This window comes from Mercenaria mercenaria, chromosome 10, assembly GCF_021730395.1.
Source record: "Mercenaria mercenaria strain notata chromosome 10, MADL_Memer_1, whole genome shotgun sequence".
In the NCBI taxonomy this organism is placed as follows: Eukaryota; Metazoa; Mollusca; class Bivalvia; order Venerida; family Veneridae; genus Mercenaria; species Mercenaria mercenaria.
The window spans coordinates 37,197,033-37,218,899 of record NC_069370.1 but is presented as its reverse complement, the minus strand read 5'-3'; the positions used below and the strand labels follow the sequence as shown (position 1 = coordinate 37,218,899).

General features: G+C 32.9%; 1 protein-coding gene and 1 long non-coding RNA gene across 2 annotated transcripts in view; one reads left to right on the top strand and one right to left on the bottom strand.

The window, feature by feature from the left end:
* The window catches only part of LOC128546393 (fibrocystin-L-like), a 41,293-nt gene extending 22,386 nt beyond the window's left edge, over positions 1-18,907 (bottom strand). The window contains exons 1-9 of the mRNA XM_053516874.1: positions 18,691-18,907; positions 18,276-18,461; positions 17,958-18,131; positions 16,417-17,868; positions 13,880-14,086; positions 13,017-13,385; positions 11,244-12,721; positions 10,468-10,630; positions 9,969-10,250 (exon numbers count right to left, since the gene is read on the bottom strand). Coding sequence (XP_053372849.1) covers positions 9,969-10,250; positions 10,468-10,630; positions 11,244-12,721; positions 13,017-13,385; positions 13,880-14,086; positions 16,417-17,868; positions 17,958-18,131; positions 18,276-18,461; positions 18,691-18,907 — 4,528 coding nt within the window. The remainder of the gene's footprint in view (positions 1-9,968; positions 10,251-10,467; positions 10,631-11,243; positions 12,722-13,016; positions 13,386-13,879; positions 14,087-16,416; positions 17,869-17,957; positions 18,132-18,275; positions 18,462-18,690) is intronic.
* On the top strand, positions 342-6,705 carry LOC128559878 (uncharacterized). The gene is made up of 4 exons (XR_008372699.1): positions 342-547; positions 2,817-2,954; positions 3,533-3,700; positions 4,214-6,705. It is a non-coding gene; the product is annotated as an uncharacterized LOC128559878 (long non-coding RNA).
* Positions 18,908-21,867: the final 2,960 nt, after the last annotated feature.

Below are 21,867 nucleotides of genomic sequence, written 5' to 3'. Positions count from 1 at the left end.
TTCAACTGGAAAAAAAAATGTGACTGTCAGGTAACGTACCAAATGCTATACCTGGCACAAGTTCTGGAAAAAATGAATATACTATTATTTTAAGAGTTTTTTTTTATTAAAAGCATTTCTATGATTGTCTTAAAAAAATAAATAATAAACTGGATTAACATATGTGACGTCGTCTTTGAAAACTGGTCCAGATGCGGCATGACGTAATATCGAGAAACGACGTTTAAAGTTGCGCCAAGTTTACGCGCGCAGCTTTTTTACACATGTTTTAATTAGCAAAAGTTTGACCGTTAAAGTACGACTGCTTGTTACATAATTGATGACAACCTACTACAGAAAGAATATTTAGACATCAGACCTGTAAAAAATAGTGGTATTACGCCTGAGGCAAAATATTTCGTTGAAAATCAGTTGTTTCCCCTTCGCTATGTTTCCGGTTTCGGATTTTAACAGTAAAACAGGGAAGCATGTGAAGTTTACTTTTGTTTAACTACCTTTTGTTCAACGATGAAGGGATCTGAGACTTGTAATACTGTTTACTTATTTGGTAAGTACCGTTTAAGGTTCATGTAAAGTGTTTGGAGACCACCCTTCAGGTGAATTTTGAATTTGGAAATTTATTTTTCAAAGACGTTACTATTTATTATAAATACACTGAATTGTTCAGAGGAAGAATGGAATACATTATACAAAGGTAAGCTTCATTAAGATTAAGTATTTTGTCAAAAATTACATGTACTTCGATCGTCACAGTTCTATTTTGTAGAAAATATCAAACTTCTATTTCAAAAGTATTTGTTCCTTAAATATGTTTTGTTTGTGTCTCTAACATATTTATCTAGGTACTCCCAGTATTGAAATACGGTTAACTTACATATTTTCTGAAATATAGGAGTATTTTGTCATTTTGACAGCTCTACTTTCACTTTCGTTTTGCAATTTTTGCAACTTTTTGAAATGTAGATGTATTGTAGCAATTTTAACACTGGGAGTACCTGGAGAAATATGTTAGGCACACAATAAGTATAGACCTTATGCCAAAGATTTTTGAAAAAGATGTTTGATATTTTTTACAAAACAGAATGTGGACAAGCAAAGTACATGTGATATAAGAGAAATATTATTGTACCGAACAAAACAACCTCTCTTGAATGACACTTCTACTCTTTCTGAACAGTTTGGTATACAATGTATGAAAAACAAAGGCCTATGAGGTCTCAAAACATGAAATGAAATTTCACCCGAGGGGCAGTCTCAAACACTTTACATGAACCTTAAAAACAGTTGTTAATGAAGTTCTCTAATATATTTGAAACTTTCACTGAAATAAGTCGTTTTTTTTTACCCGGAAGTGAATCCAAAACATACCGAGGGAAATTTATGAAATTTATCTTGTGGCCACTAAACACAGATGATTTCACTATGCCTGTGTATTTAATATAAAATGGCCAGTTGGGTTATCACAAAGATTATTGAAGGCAGGCAGCTTCTTACTCGAGGTGACCAGGATTCATCAAATTAGTTCATTGTCCATAGTAAGCATTATTATGGAAAATACAACAGGTCTAGGAAAGTGGAGTATTTACAGATTATTTGTAAATTTACAGATAATCTATAAATTTACAGATTTTTCAATCTGTAAATTTACAGATCAAGTGTTTGAAAACTGCTAAAATTATATTTAGACACAAAATCGCAGCTTAAAATTAATTGATTTACTTATGGTATGTATAAATAAAGGTCAGTTGTAACTTTCAGTCATTTCTGTTGACTTTGATTTTTCTGAAAATGCCAAAAAATCAAAGTCAACAAAAATGGCTGAAAGTTACAACTGACCTTTATTTATACATACCATAAGTAAATCAATTAATTTCAAGCTGCGATTTTGTGTCTAAATATAATTTTAGCAGTTTTCAAACACTTGATCTGTAAATTTACAGATTGAAAAATCTGTAAATTTATAGATTATCTGTAAATTTACAGATAATCTGTAAATACTCCACTTTCCTAGACCTGTACAATATACATGTAGCAATGATAATTAATAAATTTGATGCAGACTTATAGATGCCTGCCTGTGTCACATCATTTCTCGAAAAGTCCCCTCTCAAGTAGAAGCCAAGGTATTTTAAAAGGAAATATGCAGATGTCCGGTAACTGGACGCCTACCCTGCATTCTAGCTGTCCGGCAACATTACGACTAGCCTCTCCGCGAATGTTTTTCTAGCTGTTCGGCGATCTTTTTATATATGAATACTGTAAGGAAATAAATTTATTGTATCAATTTTTGGCATAGGTTTGAATATTCACCTGCAAGGCGTATACAATATCTTAAAATTGATTACCGGACACCTAGGAAACCCCTATAGGATAGAAATTTGGATAGGCTAGGCGTCCTGTTACCGGTTGGCTAGAACACCGGCTAGGTTTCTGGTTACCGGATGTCTAGACACTTCCATTTATAAAATGGTAACTGTTTTTGCTGTTGGTCTCATAAGTCATGTTATTTCTGTCTGGTGACTACTCTCTTTTTCTATTATTGTTGATTCAGAATGTTTTGTAGCAGGATGATTTTTTTTTTTGGATAGTGGGAATTTATGCCATATAATGAAAATCTTTTTAATTTTGAAATTTTTGAGCCTTGCTGTATGTAAAACAATTTATGATCCTGTAAAAAATAGATTCATAGTATAATAACTTTAATAGTATTTTGTGGTAAGTTAATGAAACCTTTCACAATCACATTATTAATTTAGTATCCATGAAGTTTTTGATTTTAGTGATGTTTACAGTACATGTAATGTATCTTCTTTCAGATGATATTCCTTGTTCCTTTGATGGTTCATTCCACTATACAGCTGGTTCATATACCCTACAACAGCCAGGAAATTGGTCTGTTTACTTTAAGATCCCAAGAAAATGTAACATATTTTGGATGTGCTTTGAGGAATCAGGTAAGTAACATGCAGCTAATGGCTCTTATTAAAATTTTAATGTAATATATTATTTATTTATACCTCTGTCTAGGTTTTGTTGGAGTCAACTCAAAATAAGTCTACTTCTACACTAATGATTTGTACAATGTATGTACATGTACTATGACTATTAAATGGCTTAAACTGACAAAACTGGCATCATTGAAATTTAATTTCAACAATCTGATTTTGAGGAGGATCAGTTGGTGTAAAGTCTTTAGTAGCCTGAGAAAAGTCTGTGGCACTCAATAAGTACATGGATGATTTGAATGCTTAACACACCATGTACATGTGTATAAGTTGATATCTCATTCTAAATAATAAGAATTTTAATTAAGTATTCAAAGTAAATCAATTAATTGTAATTTAGTTTAATTGTAATGTGATTATTTTCAAATTTAATTAACCCATTCTTGACTTAGACATTGTGATGTGATTGAATTTTTTTACCAGTTTTATTGCACCAAGAATATAGATTAGAATGAAGACTGTAAAGGTTCCTGAGATACATGAAGATAACAGATACTTTTACCAAAGACTTTTAAATCTTTTTTCAGGAATGCAAGTGTTTCCTCTTGTTTATGAAGCAACTCAGTTGGTTAAGGGGCAGACAACTTATGAGCATGGTACATCACTACCTGTATTGGTATTCCATTTTGACAATGTTGCTAGCTAGAACAGAAATAACATCTTGCTGTGGTACAGTCTGTGGAGACTTTTACTAGGTAACAACCATTTTTGATAGCTGTTAAAACAGTGCATACTTTTAACCCTTAGGCTGCATGAGGCAGCTATGTCTGTCTTTGCAACCAGTGCAGATCAAGATCAACCTGCATATCTGTGCAGTCTGATCATGATCTGCAGTGTTTGATACTTTGCAAATTTTCTATGAGAACCCCCTATAAGCTATAAATGGTACTGTCTCTATTTAAAGATGGAGTAGTCAATTTTACAAATTTAGCAGGTTTAGGGTTAACCCAATAAATGCAAATTTTTTTTTAGAACATCCTATTTGCAGTAATCAAAATCTACAAACAAAGTACATTTTATATACTGACAGCACGCTGTTGTCAGTCTGTTTGTCAATATTTTAGAGTATTGGTTGTAAGAAATTAAAGAATCATCTATTATCAAATAGTGATAACTCTGCTTTTATTAAATAAAGAGACTCCTAGGTTAATTATTTAAAATAATATGGTTAATTATTTAAAATAATATGTTTTACTTATTTGTTACAGGATATCACAGATCGATTGAATATTCAACAATGATCACAGACCATGCAAAGTTGGAATCTGACTTGCACTTTTGTATTTAGAAGAATCTGTGGAGGAGGGTGAATGCTGAGACCTTTAATAACACATGATATTGCTGACACAGTGTGTCAGTCATCAAAGAAAGGCCATAACACTGCACAGTTGGTCAACAATGATTTAAATCCTGTCACATTTTACCAGTGGAGAAATATCTTATCACAATATTTTAAACTTTTGAAGAAGATAACCAAGTATTACCACTTTATCATGTCTGCAGAAACACCTGGATTGTAAGTGTTAAAAGTGACAGTCCAGTTAACTTACTAAAATCTACTCCCCCTTGCCAAACGAATATTATTGACATGGAATGACACAAGCCTGACAATGGTACCTGTATTAACTCATAAGAGAATAGTATTTGTCTGAAAAGTCAAAGGATTCTGTTTGTTCCAAACCACTTCAACTGAAAACTGAAATTGTGATTGGCCAGGATTTTTCTGAGAACTGAAAGAAAGGAAGTGCATGTAAAAGATAGAAATTGTTGTTGAATTCAAACGTTTTAATACACAACACTTTAGCCTGTTTTGCTGTTCATATAGATGTGTTTAGCTGTTAAGGTTAAACATCAAGTAAAGGTTGTAGTTTCAGTTACCTTCATTAAAGTATTGGCTGGAAATAGATATTTACTTTTCATCAGAGTTTGTAGCAGTGTAACCTTCATCAAAAGTTAAGCTGTTGTGTTAATTAATAAAGTATTTTTAGAAAAAGGAATTTAGTATGTATGTTGCCAAGGTAACATAATTCAAATTATATTTCATTGAAATTATGGATTTGTATTTCAGTAAGGGATCTACAGTATATAATGTAATGGTAAAAGAATGTTCACTTTTTTTATTGTCAGTTATAACTAGCCAGTGAAAAAAACAGATTATGAGGAAAGGGATGTTTATTCTTACATAACTACTTTTGTTACAGAACATGGCTGTTTTAAAGTTTTTATGTGGAATTTTCAGATTTCTTTCCTGAATATTTTAATTTAACTTATACTTTCAAATATTTAACTTATTAGAAATACATTTTTAAAATAAGCTCTTGCTTTTAAGTATTATTGTAGGAAAAGGGAATTTAAAACATATGTCGCCATGGTAACACAATTTTCCTAGAAAATATGGAAAAATTTTAATTAGCTGTACTTTCTAGTATTCTACTTTAAAATAAGCATAAACAATAAAAAAAATCAATAGTAATATATGTTTCATTTATTTCAAAATAGTTATTTATTACCAGCAGGTAAAAGACAAGTTATGAAGAAACAATGACAGAAATGTCTTATTCTTATAGTTATTACTCATGTTACAAACACTGTCATAAAACAAAACATTTTAATTTTTTAACATGAAATTTTGAGATAATATTTTTGAATACATACCACTTTATAATATTCAAGTTATCTGAAACACTTTTCCAAATTTAGCTCTTTTTTAAAGTACTATTGTAGAAAACAGAATCAAATGCATATGTTGCCATGGTAACATAATTTAATAATGTTTTTATAGAAAATGTGAAGGACTTTAGCCAGCTAGATCTTTGCACTTTAAGTGAATATCTAAATATTCTTTGTAAAAGAAGATTCATTTATTTAAAAATAGCCAGTGATTACCAATAAGTGAAAACACAAACTGAAGAAACAACCACTGAAATAGTTTATTCTTGTGGTTATTACCCATGTTACGAGATCTGTCATAAAACCAAACATTTTATATCTTTTCACATATAATTTTCAAATTTTACTTTCGAATACATATACTTTGTTATATTCAACTTACAAGAAACATTATTTTAAATTAAGCTTTTATTTTAAGTACTATTGTAGAAAAAGCAATTTATTGCATATGTTGCCATGGTAACGCAATTTGAATAATGCCTTCATAGAAAATATGAAAGATTTAAATTAGCTGTATTTTACTGTTTTAAGAAAGCATCACAAAAATAAAATTTCATAGTAATAGAAGGTTCTTTTTTTCCAAAGTAGTCATTTATTATCAGCATGTAAAAGACAAGTTATGAAGAAACAATGACAAATCTATCTTATTATTATGGTTATTACCCGTGTTTCAAAAACTGTCATAAAACCAAACATTCTTAATATTTTCATGGGAAATTTTCAGTTTATTTTTGTAAATACATATGCCTTAAAATATTTTACTTTTTAACATCCTTATTTCAAGCTAACATGTTTTTTTTTTTTAAAGTTTTATCATAGAAAAGGGATTTTAATATATTTGTTGCCATGGTAACACAATTTTAGAAATATTTTTATAGAAATTGTTGTAGATTTTAATTGATTATCATTTTGTGTATTAAGAAGGGATCTTACTTATATCATGCAATTGTAACAAAAGATAAATTTATTTCAGAATTGTTAGCCATTACCAGTATGTGTGAAATAAACTAGAAAGAAAGGATAACTGAAATGTACTGTTTTTATTTTTAATATCTATGTTACGAAATCTGTCATAAAATTGACAATTTTGAAGATTTTCATCTGAAATTTTCAGGATTTATTTCTGAATGAATATACTTTCTAAATATGCAAAAACCTGAAAATATCAAAATTCCTCATCTGGACCCATTTTCTCAGTCATGGTCACATATATTGTTTCAGTATCATACATGTATAAGGCACGGTATGTATTATTTGAACGTTATAATAAAAAAATTTCCTTTTGGAAGTTTGGTCGTATATTCAACATTAATGTAATGATAAAAATACCCCTCCCCCCCAAAAAAAACAAAAAAAAAACAAAAACAACGAGAATACTGATTTAATCATAACCCCCTCCGCAAAAGAGAAACAACATGTTCGTATATGTAAATTGTTGTTAATTCTAATCATATTTGTGTTATTTCAAAATAATAGATTTCTTCAAAAATTACATAAATAATTTCGCTAATAGTTACTATTTATATCGTAATTCAAATTTGATTTTAAAATTTAATAGAAATTCAATGGAACTTTTGCGCAGATGTATACTTAGACCTGATTTTTATGGATGTGTAACAAACTTAATAAGATTTCAGTTCTTGTTTATTTTCCAGCAGTATTTGGCAAAAAATGAATCGCTTTATTAAAAGAGGTTACGACCTAACAATTTTGACACGCATCGCATTTTACATCCCTTTACAAATAAACGCTAAACTTTCCTCTTTGATTGTGTACAACTGAACATATTGAGGCCTGTATGATAGACATTTGTTTTTCAAAATTTCATGGGGACTTAGTTGTTTTGATATCAGTCCTAAGGCCTTAAAGTGTGGATCAGACTTCTACTACGGCACTGAGTACATGTGATTTTGGTTCTTAAAGGTTGCTTTTTGTATAAATACAAGAAATGTTTGTGTTATAAAGGCCATGCCTTATATTGCCATTGCCTGCGTTAAAGAATCGACCGTTGGAGATAACTTTTATTTACACTCAAAGCGGTGTCCCACCCTGTTCCTTCCTTCGTTTTTTTGTTTAGTCTTCGTGTGTTTACTTAGCCCGTGTCTACGTGTGTTTATGTACGTCCGCATGATATGATATGCGCTTTGCATGTTTGGAACGTTGCTTAACCTCTTTGATATGCATTCTTGTTGTCTATGTAAACTTCGCAAAATATATAATTTCATTGCTCAACGTAGAAATCTGTTCGGCTTCGAAAAGATTTATGAAATATTACGTTCAAAATTTTACCAACTAATTTTTCAACAAATGAAACGTCTGTTTACATACCATAATTATTTGAAAGTAGGGGTAAAATTAAAACAAGCTTAAATGAATGAGTCGTCATGTATAACTGATTTTCAAGAAAATTAAAGAAGGTAAACGTATACGTATGTTGAAAATGAATTTGACAACTTAAAAATAATGACAGAACACTAAACCGATTGAGTCTAGTTAGCCATTTATATCAAAATCAAACAGGTTTATACATGTTTAAAACACTTAAGAATTCTATAATTTCAACGATTCAATAGATATATTCGTGTGCACAGTTTGCAACCTTTTTAATGGTTAGTTGAAGTACATTTTTAAACTTTTGCATAACTTATCACGAGGAAATTTCAGAAAAATTGACTAAAGCCATCCTATAACTATACCCATTTCACAACTACATCCCGTCCCCCTAAGAAGAACCGCACCCACTCTTAGGTTTACACAAATATAAATGACGTACAATAACAACATTCTTTTGTCCAAACGAGAAAGAAAAGTAAAACATACAGCACATTTTGGAGAAAAGGAAATTCTTACATATTTATATTAATTTATCAAAGTTTCACTCATTTAAAGCTACTCATGTACAGTTTCTTTTGCGAAAACCATCATTTACCCATATTCTGGCGTAGAATATATCTCTTACATGAAAAATAACAAAATAAGTAAAATTCCGTCGTAGATCTTGTCAAACATACGCAAAAGTCCATTTTATTTGTCATTTCAGAAGCGTCTTTGGATGGGTTTTTCAATTTCGATGTTGTTCCGGAATGATTATCTTGCAAACCACTTTCTAAACTGCAGCTGAAAATCAATGTTTTAAAATCCTATTTTCTATATGAATGTGAGAATCTAAACAATATTCATCTAGCTATTTATAGTTTGCTGTTTTTCGAAAATGGGTCAATGTATTAGACTTTAAACAACATGTGACAACCTGTACATATATTGCTGCAATTTGAACCATTAAAGTAGCTTTAGACGCATCTTACTGCACAAAGTGTGTTTTTGGTGAAAGTTTTATAAAAGCAATTTTCGGTTGCCGTGCATTTAAATGTGTTAAATTAACGATAACGCCGCATAAGTGTTTGAAGTTAATGCTTTAAGAATAAAGAAATCGGACTAATAAAAATCTTCAGTCTTCTACGAAGTTATTTACTTATTTATAGGCAGAGATTTTCGAAGTTGAAGGGAAGCAACTTTTGTATGCAATTTGACCTCACTTAAAAGACTGCCCCAGTCAAAGTAGGGATGTATTTGGAAAGTTATTATTTCGTACTTGCAACAGGAAGAACTCAGTATATTGGGTTAAACGCTATAATTTCCTACACACATACACGTGTATTTCAGCTGGATTTGACGTGAAATATTTCCACTTTGATAACAACAGAAATTTTGAAATGTGTGTAAGATGGTGGAAGTGTTCAAAACGTAATTCGAAATATATTTGTACAGAAACGTATTGTGTTAAAAACACTGGCGTGCATCATGATATTCGCAGTTTTATTTATTGAAAATGAATTAATGCTAGAGCTACATGAAGAAACACTATAAACTAGTTTTAGGAGCAAATTATTTGTTATTATATAAATGTGTGGAGTGATGCAGCGAAACAAACAAAATCGTTTTCCACACTTTCTCTTTCAAGTAGATATATAACAAAAAGCGTCAATCAATACAAATGATTAGAATACAGATCACTGCACTCTTTCCATTTTGCCTATTACTGAGTATTAACATAGTATTTGAAAATCTCAACAAAAATTGCACTGATGCCAGATTTAATTGTATTTGTTAGTGCTTATGGCTTCTATGACAGCTACAAATCGGCAGAATAGGTTAAGTAATTTCGGAAAATATATTTGTGCCAAAAAGATGTTACCAGTTATTCAATTTGAAAGAGAAGTGTATGTAAGAGAACTAAGGTCTGACGGAAGGAAAACTAACGTTACTAAATGTATTATTTGAAGTGATATTTACTAAATAATATTCTGACACCCTGATAGTCCTGTGGTATTATTTCCCCGAATTCGCCAACATTCGTCATATACCCGTCCGATGTAAGATTCCATATTGTTTGATCATGCCAGTATTGGAAACCGGGCGGCCTAGTTTTCGGCGGAGCGATTTCTTTTGGTGGTGGAGGTCGTGGAGGTCGTGGTGGAGGCGGAGGTGGAATACAGTCTTTGTAGACGCATTTACGAACAAAAAGGGACATTGGTATGTCGACAGATCGCTTGAAGTCTGTATGGCTAGCTTTTACTGAAAATATTAAACATTTATCCTAAAAACATGAATAGATATTTGAATATGACGCTACAGTTTTATTACTCAATATTTGAAAAAAAAAATGTAGTTAGCATTAATACCTTTCTATTGTTCATAATATAACAAATCACACACAAAAGACTTTTTAAACGACTGCGAGTAAATATCTTTTTGAGAGCATTAAACACGTATGCTTAACATTATCTTTTACCTAAAAATGAAATTTCTTTGGTTATATTATCCCATTCCCAATCGCCAGTCTCACCCTCGGTTACGTTGATACCGTCGACGGTCATATTTTTTCTTATATCGTTGACTGAAAACTTGTCAGGAAAGTCGTTCACTTTGATTTTGAAAATGATGTGCTCTCCAACCTGAAAATGATTAATTCTTTCTGGAAATAAGTACACTTTTTCATGAAAGAAAAACATTGTATGCATTAATAAATTGAAAGAAAATAGAGATTTTTACCGGGTAGTGAAACCATATCCCTCTAATTTATCTGAAAGGGTTGTCAGTTAACCGCTGAATACAATTAGATACTTTGAAATAACGAAAAAAGACAGGGTTAGCAAAACCTAAACGGTCTAAAGAGGTGGCAACAAATTATTAATTTTAAAAAAAAGTACAGTACAGCTTTCATTAAGAGATCGTCTAACAGAAGGACAAAACAACACTCTCTTTTAAGATAAATGATCACTAAAACAACATAGTTTCTTCTATAATAACACAAAAAGTTGCTGAAAAAGTTTAATGCAAATAATTTCTGGCCAGACGTGACCTCACAAGCAAGTAATGTATAACACTGCAATAATATTTCATTAAGTATCATTGAGATCAAAGACTGCAAAAGAAATACAAGAAACGACATTTCTATAAAGGGGTGGTCTTACATATCGATACCGTGAATGAAAAAGCACAATTTCTTCTATTTATTGTTCTGACGAGGTAACATATTCAAACCAATGTGACAGATATTGAACAAACCTGAAAATCATACAGCAATCCTGAGAACCTAAGATTATTTTGTCTTTCTTCTGGCTCGAAATAAATTGCATAAGTACTTCCGCTGAGCAAAGCGCACATCCAGCCATCGTCGTGAGTCAGTCGATGTTTTGAAAATCTAATAGAACTATTTCCATATTCATTGGCAATGATTAAGTTACTTCCTTTCAGATAATTAGGGTAAATATGATGGACGGCAAATCTGTGCCATTTGTGTTGAGGAGGACAGACACTGGCCCTGATACCCGTACCAAATTCTGTGTCTGATTCACAGTCATGGGGGACACTTCCTGAGGTCGGTAAGACTGTCGAGTTTGCCGATTTTCCCGCAGCTGTTCCATCCATGTCAAAAATAATCCCCTCCCATTCCCATTCATATACAGCTTTATTTGGAGTATTGATAAATCTAAGTTGATCTGTGTAGTATGTATAGCCTCCACAAAGCCATGAACACTCTCGAAGTCTTACCCATTGTAGAGCTGCACAGCTAGAACTTGCAAAGTTGATGAAGGTTACATTTGATAATCTATAACGTCTACCATATGGTAAGATCATACCGGTTTCTGTGCATCCTTGAGTATAATTTGGCTGTAAATTTGTTGTTCCTGCTACCAAACCGTCCTTAAATGTGGTTGAATCATTCGCGTAGTAAGGCATGTCATGAAACAGATTGCCCTCGTACCCAGCCAATTTGTTTTGGACAAAAACAAAGTTTATGAAGTGCATTGGACTAGAATTGACTACCACGACCCCTTTTTCATTATTCCAAGAAATAAAACCTTCAAAACGTGTGGTCTCTATATTTGAATTCAATGGAAAATAGTCTTTGAATATCCAAAGGCCGTACCTTCTGAACGAATGTGCAGAGTTATTATTGAAAATTCCTAAAGGAATTTGTGACGGACGAACTCGTTTTCTGAAAGACATTCCTCTTGGCTGATTTCTAATTTTATACCAATAACCGTAATGACTTCCACCAGCCACAGCATTATGCTGTAACACGTTGTCCGGATTGGTTATCAAGAACGAGGCTGGTATGGAATCGCCATGAAATAGACACGAGCTACTGCTAACAAATATCACTAAGTTGTGCTGAAAATGGTTACCAATCTCGACACCGTCCTCTAAGACAATACCACCTCCTAAAATGTCATATATTACCGTTTCTTCTACAAGTATATTGTTTGAATCTTGAATGGTTATTGCCCTGTTGAATGTTCCATGGATACTGCATCCTCTTAAGTAGCTTGTGGACATGTTACCATTCGAGTGAAAAAATAACGGATGTCTGCCTTGTCTATATGCTTGACCAGCAAATGTAATTTCAGTATATGAAATTCGAAGCCGAGCCAAAAGTGAGTTGTACTTTGCGGCATGAACGACAATTATAACACCAAACTGGCTACTTCCTGCTTCTTCTGTAAGACGTCCGTGGAAACATGTTCGGGGTATGTAATCATCTGCAAAACATTTACATATAAATGATTTAAAAAATGCATACTTAATGTCAAAAAAGCTTTAAATATCAGAAAAGAAAGTTAAACCTCGATACCCGCATATCTAAAATCTCCGGCTATCACGGATATATTTTCAAGTCCCGCCCCCAAAAACACGAGCACAAAATATCACTTATGTGATTCTGAAGTAAATCACTGTATCCTTTGCATTTCGAAATACTAAGCTTCGCCTGTATTTTATTGTTGTCGAATGCATTAATTTCAAACGAAATTTGTATGAAAATGATGATGTAATTACCATTTTGCGTTCCGGGTCTACAGTTTTTGGCCTCTCCAGACCATTGAAAATCCTTATTACCTCTAACTACTATGCTGCGTGTCAACAGCCCAACTTCTGCTCTTAATTGAATCGATGTTTCATTAAAACTTTCCGCATCACCAATATGTTCTGCATTAAGAGGCGAGTCTAATGTCAGCGTCATTTTGTTTTCAGATATAGCAGATATAATTTTCTTTTCACTTTCATTTTGGGATTTGTAGGAACCAGAGGTAGATATAACAATTTCATCTCCAATATTCCAGTGAACCGAATCCATCAAATGTATTTTATTTTCTCCAGGTAATGCTGTTGACGAAAGACGTGTCCAAGTACGTGGTACTGCACATCCTATATAGTAAACACTAACCAAATTGAGAAAATATTATATGAACGACAGACTATATCAGGAATTGGAGAGAGGAATGCTCACAGACACTAAATATAAAACTATTTTACCTTCAAGTCTCTTTCGCGGGACAAGTTCATGGATATTAGCGGATAACGATAAACAGGAAAATATAATAAAAGCGTTTAAAAACTGTGGTGCCTTGACTTACAAGACATTTATCACTGAATATTTAAAAAAGTTGAAACATTAAACAAAAGCAAAATCATGTTGTTTCAAGTTTACAAATGCATGCTTGTACGTAACAAAACAAAGAAAAGACAAACATAAAAGGAAAATACCATATTTTGCTTACAAATTTGGCATGTTAATCAATGTTTATGTCTTCATTCTTAAGATCTGCGTTGTTTTACTAAATAAAAAGTTGGAAGTAATTGATGTATGAATGGCAAACGATCATTATTTTTCGTTAGCCTTTGGCAAAAATAAGACATACCATGAAGATCTAAAGTTCCATTCCTTATAGCCAGTACTTTAGTGCCGAAGATAGGAAGTTCCTTGCTTCTGTAGTGACCGTGGAGTGTCAAAACAGCCTTGTACTTGAATGGTTTTTCTTCGGTACCTATTTGCAGCAAACCACCATCTGATATCAGGATTATGTTTGACTGCAATTCTAAATCCTTCTCATCAAATATGAGTTTACCTAATTTGGAAATACATATTACAATTATTGTGTGAAGATTCCGTAAAATGTGTACAAATATATCAAAAGAAAATGACAAAACACAAATAAAGTATAAAAGTGAGTACCTTGAATTAATAGCACACTCAGGACAGGTGGATCAGTGTCAAGTAATAAAGTCATTCCAGAAGGAATGACGACGAATTCTTCCGCCTGTGGTAACGGTCCGCCACCCCAAGTAAAAGTGGATGACCAGATATCTATGTATTGGAATCCTACATCACTGCTGGCGATCTAAAACGTAAGTTAACATCTTATACTTGATACCTCATATATATATATATATATATATATATATATATATATATATATATATATATATATATATATATATATATATATATATATATATATATTTCCTGACGGCATCCAAAAGCAGAAATGTAAAGTAATTTTTATCTGACCTGAAGATATACGTCTAAAACAGGAAGAAGCAATACAATGATGCTAAAACGGTTATAACCCGTCAATGATCGTCAGTATAAATCGATAAAGTATCATTTTGAAAAGGGCGTTGGTATTATGTCATCATTTAAAGCTTATCAGCCATAAATACCGTGTGAGTGGTGTGCATAAATATTGGGTTTTCAGCCCTAAAATGCACGTAAGAGATGCGATCAACAACACGTGGTAATTCCAAAGTAGGCACATGACCCTCAAGATGCAGTCTGACAAACAGACTGGTTGGACACACTTGTAAACAAACCTGATTAACTTTATTTTATACGAAGTAAGCTCAAACATACCTCTTTTGCATTGCCCAATCCAGACACATGAACAATAATTTTCGTCTCTACTGATCTGAAGTGTGCCCCAGTTAAACATTCTATATTGTTTTCAGTAACGTTTGTTATGGTACAGTTTGTTCCATCAATTTCAACAGAAATACTGCCCGCTATTGACCTAAAAATGAGATAATCATCTGACATCTGAAATTTGAAACGATTATGACAGAAGTGGTGTTATTACTCTTGATAGATGTGTCAAAACAACCGATTTTTTATACAATCTAAAACAAAAAACTTACCCAAATCCTGACCCTGTGATGGTGAGCTTTGTACCACCACCTGTACCACCCCTTTTGGGACTTACATCAAATACAAACGGTGTGAGAGTAGAGTTGTAAGTGTAGGAGTCCGTCAATTTCCTTTGCAAACCATTTAAAAAAATAATGACATCACAAATACCATCTGAAAGGTTTAAATGTAAATATTATAAATGAAAAAAGAAGAAGTGTTTAAGCACCAAAACTGAATTCTATTTTGAGATACAAATATTTCTAAACATATGTTTTTAAACTTAACTGATTAATGTACGACATTTACAGTTATTCTAAAAAAAAGAATAAATATTAGTGTTAACAGCCTTAATATAAATTTCATAGCATTAGTATGAAAAATATGTGAAGCAAATTGGTTTCTAAAGGCCGTACAACGCATATTTTGTGCACTGTCTGCAAATAATGTTGGGTATACAGTGACAGTGTATTAAGATGTTTACACATGTATATGTACATAATCGATAAAATATTTTTGGGAAAACGTATCTGATTCAAATCACATTTTTAAAATCTTATTCGCTCTAGTTAATTAACATTCAATTAGTATTCATTAAATGGAAACAAAACATTTTGATATTCCTTTAATACAAACCGTTGTGTGCAGATGTTTCACATATATAACTTGAAAAAGTCACATTAACCATTGAGCAAACTTGACCACAAATAGTCACTTCAGCTGTTTTATCAAATCCATTTCCAGTTAAAAGTACCTTTTGTCCCCCAGCTGTACTGCCTAATACAAAGAAAAACAAACCCAGACTTGTTGACAGAGTTGTTATATTTTCTATTCCTTTGGGATCAAAGGGTACATTCGTTTTACGATAACATAATCTGCTGTAGAGGGTGTGAGGAACGGTGCACATTTCATGACCTCTCATAAATAGAAGCAATCAAACCGAATCTGATATTATATTACTTGGTTGCGTTCTATGCTTCCAAAGGATCTTTTCACAGACTTTATAAGATATTATGATAAATGAAACAGTTGCTTAGATATATAGCAATAGAATACAAACGTAATTAATACATACACAGTTTTTGTTATCATCTGACTTAGCGAGAATCTTAAACAAAACAGAAAGAAGCTGTATTTTCTGGACGTTTGTATAATAAATAGTTTTACTGCTCTGCATCATTTGAACTTATTTAGTCAGTGATACCCTACACAATGTTTTATTGTTCATATCACTTTTGAAGTTTCGCTTTTTAATTATTTTATTAAAGAACTCACCATGTATTGGATCAATAGTCGATATAATCAGCTCATACGCAAAGAATACATTTGTGTTTGATGCCCCAAGACCGGATACAAAGACCTTCACTGGAACTTGACCTGTGGAATGATCTCCAATATTGCAAACTATCGTCGTGTAGTTACCGGAGATAAAATCGCATTTTGACTGCCCAAGAAAAACTATTACATTATTGCTACTTAATTTTGACCCGTAGATTGAAAGTTTATCCCCTGGATAGCCCGATTTCCGATCAATAGCCGTAACATTAGGTGTTGAATCAATGGAATACGTGTAGGAGTTATACGATAAAGAAAACCGCCCAGAATTGATAATAATACTGAAGGAACCAGCCCGATATGTACGCGTAACACATCTTATTTCAGTTGTTGAAATAGATTCAACATCACAGAGGACAGAACCAACTTTAACATTGGTTCCATTTATCACGAAACCATTTCCTTTTATAGTAATCATAGTCCCACCGTAAATGCTACCAGAAGTCGGCCGCACACTGTATATATTTAAAATTCCATGAACACTCAATTTTCCAATAGCTTTACCACTATCTTTAACTTTTACAAGAATATTGTTTGTTCCTACTGGTATACTGTCTACATTAACTATTATGTAAGTATTGACAGCTTGCGTTACATTAGCTATTACTTCACCAAAAGTCACTTCAAGATTTTCCGTAATATTTCCAAGCAAAGTTCCATTGATAAAAAAGGAGGTTGGTACGGACATTTCAGTCGGAGTCACTGCATATACTGCAGGTGTCAGCGAATGCTCATATGAAAATAGACATGATGTCTCGGATTTCACTTCACATTCAGCTTGAACTGGGAGGTCTGCTACAAATGCAAAAACGTCAACCTGTTTTTGACCTTCAAATTCAGACGGCGGCGCCTCAAAAGTAATAAGGGTGTTAGATGCATCTATAATGTGGCATTCGTACCCGCCTATCAGCACAACAGGGAATCGTCCGAAGCCAAATCCAGTAATAGTTATTCTCAAACCACCAGCTAATGAACCATGTTTTGGTGTAATTGTTTCAATATTTGGAATAAGAACAAAGCCGCGGATTTTCGCATCACGGATGTTAATTCGTGCCAGTCCACGATTATATACGTTTACTTTTAACTGATGTAATACATTTATAGCTGGTTCACTTGTTTTGTCAATGTTACAAACTATATTGTCTTCTGTAGATGAAGTAACTATACATTCATGTCCACCGAAGCGTACTACATTTTCTTCGTTATTTGTTGAAAAACCTTCGCCAGTTACTGAGATATTTGTCTGTATCGTTCCGTTATTTATGCCTAACATACTGACAACTGGTGTTGTAATTTTAGAAAACGCAAAGTGGAACTTGTTCGACATATTGTCAGTGCTTTTCTGCATCGATGTCGATACACAAGCTGCTCCGAGCTCCTCATTCACTATACCTGAAACATATCAAACAATTTTGTGATTTCAAATATCAATTTTGATTTTGGTTAAAGTTGTGTGCAAATAGGAAATTGTAAAATGTTACCTTTTAAATCATGTAAAGCTTCTTTATTTCCGACACTCAAACTGATTTCTTCGACTGTTGAGTTGGTTGGTATAACCTCGATCGTACCGACGTAGTTTTTGATTTCCCATTTATCAACAAATCCACTCCAAACATAATAAATACCAGCTTGGACAAACCGATGCACATAAAAACCTGAAAATGTAAAATGAACATTCGACATTAAAATATAGATATAATGTATATTGTTAAAAGACAAGTAATTTAGACAATGTCAAAAAGTCATAACAACGAAATAAAAAATGTAAAGCTAAGAAGAACTTTTATAGACATAATTACCGTTTCGGCTTGGTTTTCCACTAATAAATCCGCCGGGTTTATGCACTAAATGACTAGGATCTTTTATTTCAATGACTGCATGTGCAATATCATAAACAAAATCAGGGGTTTTCCAGGACCATAGCACGGAGTCACCTTCATTTATGACAATATATGGCTTATCAAACGCGTAGTAGACACCATAAGCTGTAATATAAATACATGTATAATTAATTACACAGAATTACGTCAACTGCCAAACATATAAGTATTTGCTGTAATTTCGTTTTTTTTTTTGTAGCAACTGTACAACTGTAACATCAAAAGGCGAATCATTATCAGAAAATTGTGTATTATACAGTTTGTGTTGTAGATACTGCTGTTAATACTTTCATCTAACATCTAAACAATTTCATAAATGTTTCAAACAGCATACCAAGATCAACACCTTTGTTCGTCACACGATGAAGAATTCCAGTATACACAATATCGCACGTGACTTGCGTATCGTTTATAGTGTCAACTGTACAATCCACTGATCCAACCTTAACTCTGACGTCAGTATTGTTATTGCCAAATCCTTTTCCTAATATAGTAATCTTTGTCCCACCCATTACTGACCCTCGGCATGGCGAAACGTTTGTGATACTCATTTCGACAGTCAAAGTTGGAAGTTGAAGATTAGACCTAATACATTAAACATAATTTAGTTAGACACATACTCTAATTGTGTGTTACATTTTCATAGCTTCCTGTCCTACGTTAATATGTTTTTGATTTGAAACACAGTAATGTTTCATTTCAATTTTAAGTATTTTGTGCAAAAATATCTCAAAACTTGTTATGTTTACTGACAGGTTCATGAACTTTGGACCAGAGATCGTTTCGCAGGTTTTGTCGCTCTACAACTGTTCCACTGCGATTCAAGCTGAAGCAAAATGCATGAACAATCTCTGAGATAATGATAGACATGCACACAAAATGCAGAGATAAAGTAAAACTTAAAGACAACGTAGACGACACAAAGGAAATTATTTTTGTAATTATGTGAATGGAAAAGTAAATAAATCGTACACATTTACGGCACATCCATTGCTTGTGTTGATTCTGAATTCATTTACTCCTGGATGGACATCAGTCACATATACTTCGATGTATGTGTCAGACCAGGAAACGACCGTTACTTCGTTAGATCCAAGAGACACAGAACCGCCGCTAGATTTGAACTTTGTCCCAGTAATTTTCAATGTATCTCCTATAATTTAAACATAGTTTTTGGCGAACAGTATTTAACAGTTTAGTTTCAGTAGTTCTCAAAAACTATAGCTGCTCTATCCTCAGTACTTTTATCGCAATACAATTATTAATAAGAAATACTTAAAAAACTTCTTGATTGATGCATTTTTCTCAAAGATGTCTGAATTTGAAAAGAAATAGGCAGATAACTTTGATTTAACCTTATGTTACAAAGAAAAAATATCATCTTGTGTGCACAAACAACGTATAGTATAGAAGTACCTTTTATACCAATTACGTTTGGTGACACGCTGATAACTGTAGCAGTTAAATCAAAGTCATATGTATATCCAAAATAGGACAGCGACGATTTGGCTTGATACACCTCTACTTCAAATGTACCATTTGTATTCTACATTAAAAACATATTTGGCTATATTCATTTATATACAAGACCACTGGTACTATACATTTTATGAAATCAACAACAACAAAAACATAAGTTGGTCATGTAAGCCCTGTATGGCTCACTTCAATATAAAGTTATATTCTTGATATTATCTTCAGTCAACCGCCAATGGCATCAAACACATCAGAGTTCGAACATGCGATTTCCTAAATCCATTCATGTATCTAGATAAACAGTACGCTAACAGTGAGACAAAATGTAAACAAAATCGCCTAAAGTCAGCGAAATCGTAAATGAATAAAACTCTGTAACACACAACACATGAGGAGACTAGCTGATTATAGAGTTTAAGTATTTCAATGTATATTGAGCTTTAATTATTTGTTTAGTATATACATAATTTATTTTAGGTCGATTGTGAAGGAAGTTTTACAACTTATATTAATCACTCTCGACACCTCATTCCTGATGAAATCCATGGCTAACAATATATCTCAGACCACCTGCACATTACTTAAGAAAATATTATCCATTCGGAAACCTGTGGAATTTTAAACTCAACCGAACAATGCTCAGGTGAGTTATTGTGATCGCTCGATGTCCGGCGTCCGTCGTCTGTCTGTCTGGCTGTCTGTCGTATATAAACATTTAGCTTGTGTCTGCAATAGAGGCTGTATTTTTCAATTGATCTTTATGAAATTTGGTCAGAATAATTGCCTTAATAAAATCTAGAATAAATTCGAATATGGGTCATCTGGGGTAAAAAGCTAGGTTACTAGGTCAAATCAAAGAAAAACCTTGTGTATGCGATAGAGGCTGTAATTTTCAATTGATCTTCATGAAATTTGGTAACAAAGATTGCCTTCATAGAATCTTGGTCGAATTTGAATATGGATTATCTGAGGTCGAAAACTAGGTCTCTAGGTCAAATCAAAGAAAAACCTTGTGTATGCGATAGAGGCTGTATTTTTCAATTTATCTTCAGAATGATTGCCTTGGTTAAAAACTAGGTCACTAGGTCATATCAAAGAAAATACTTGTTTAGACTCAAGAGACTACGTTTTTGGTCCAATTCTAATTAAAATTGGCCAGAATATTTGCTTCCATGAAATCACTAGGTCAAACATGTTTACACTGTTATGGTGTCAGGTGAGCGACCTAGGGCCATCTTGGCCCTCTTGTTCATCTACCAGTCAATAATCAGCTGTTCAATGACCTTTACTCCAGATATAAACAGGCAGTAAAGATGAAATCAATACCGGCCTGTGTCAGAATTTCAACTTGACAATTAATATAGTTTTGCACGTTTTGTAAAGCCGGAAGTAATGCTGTAACGCCATTTATCTGCAAAATGTAGAATAAAGACTGGATTCTGCAAAGCATATCATTTCATGAATTAATGACAACGGATTATACAAGAGCATCGTTGCTTTTTTCGAAAGTTGAAATATGCTGGTAAAATATTTGCCACGTTAAATAATTCCAAAAATGTCTTAGAGCAGCTCGCAATGAACGCATCTCTTTAATCGTGGGCAAATATCTCAAAAACAAGATCACTGACGTATACAGTTTATTTAACCATATTATAGGTCATGTGTTTATGAGAACTTTCATTAAAATCTACGCCGCAGAAAAAAACTATTTGCGAACTTATTATCAAAAACAAGGATGAATATCCAACAGGGAAAGCCACGTTCTAAAACACGCAGCCTCCCCAAATATTAACCCAGCAAGCGCACGCACGCACGCACGCACGCACACACACACACACACACAAGTAACATACAAGGACAAAACAAGCAAATAAAGGAATACAATGGGGCACCGCCTTGGAACGGTCTGTGGCAAAACCACCACTGGGGAGCCTAAACCGCAAACTTAAAATTGTGAATTTCCCATAGACTTCCATTATGAAAGCTAGAGTTAAGTGAAACTTTGTTTTTTCAAACTGATTTAGCAAACAGTCAT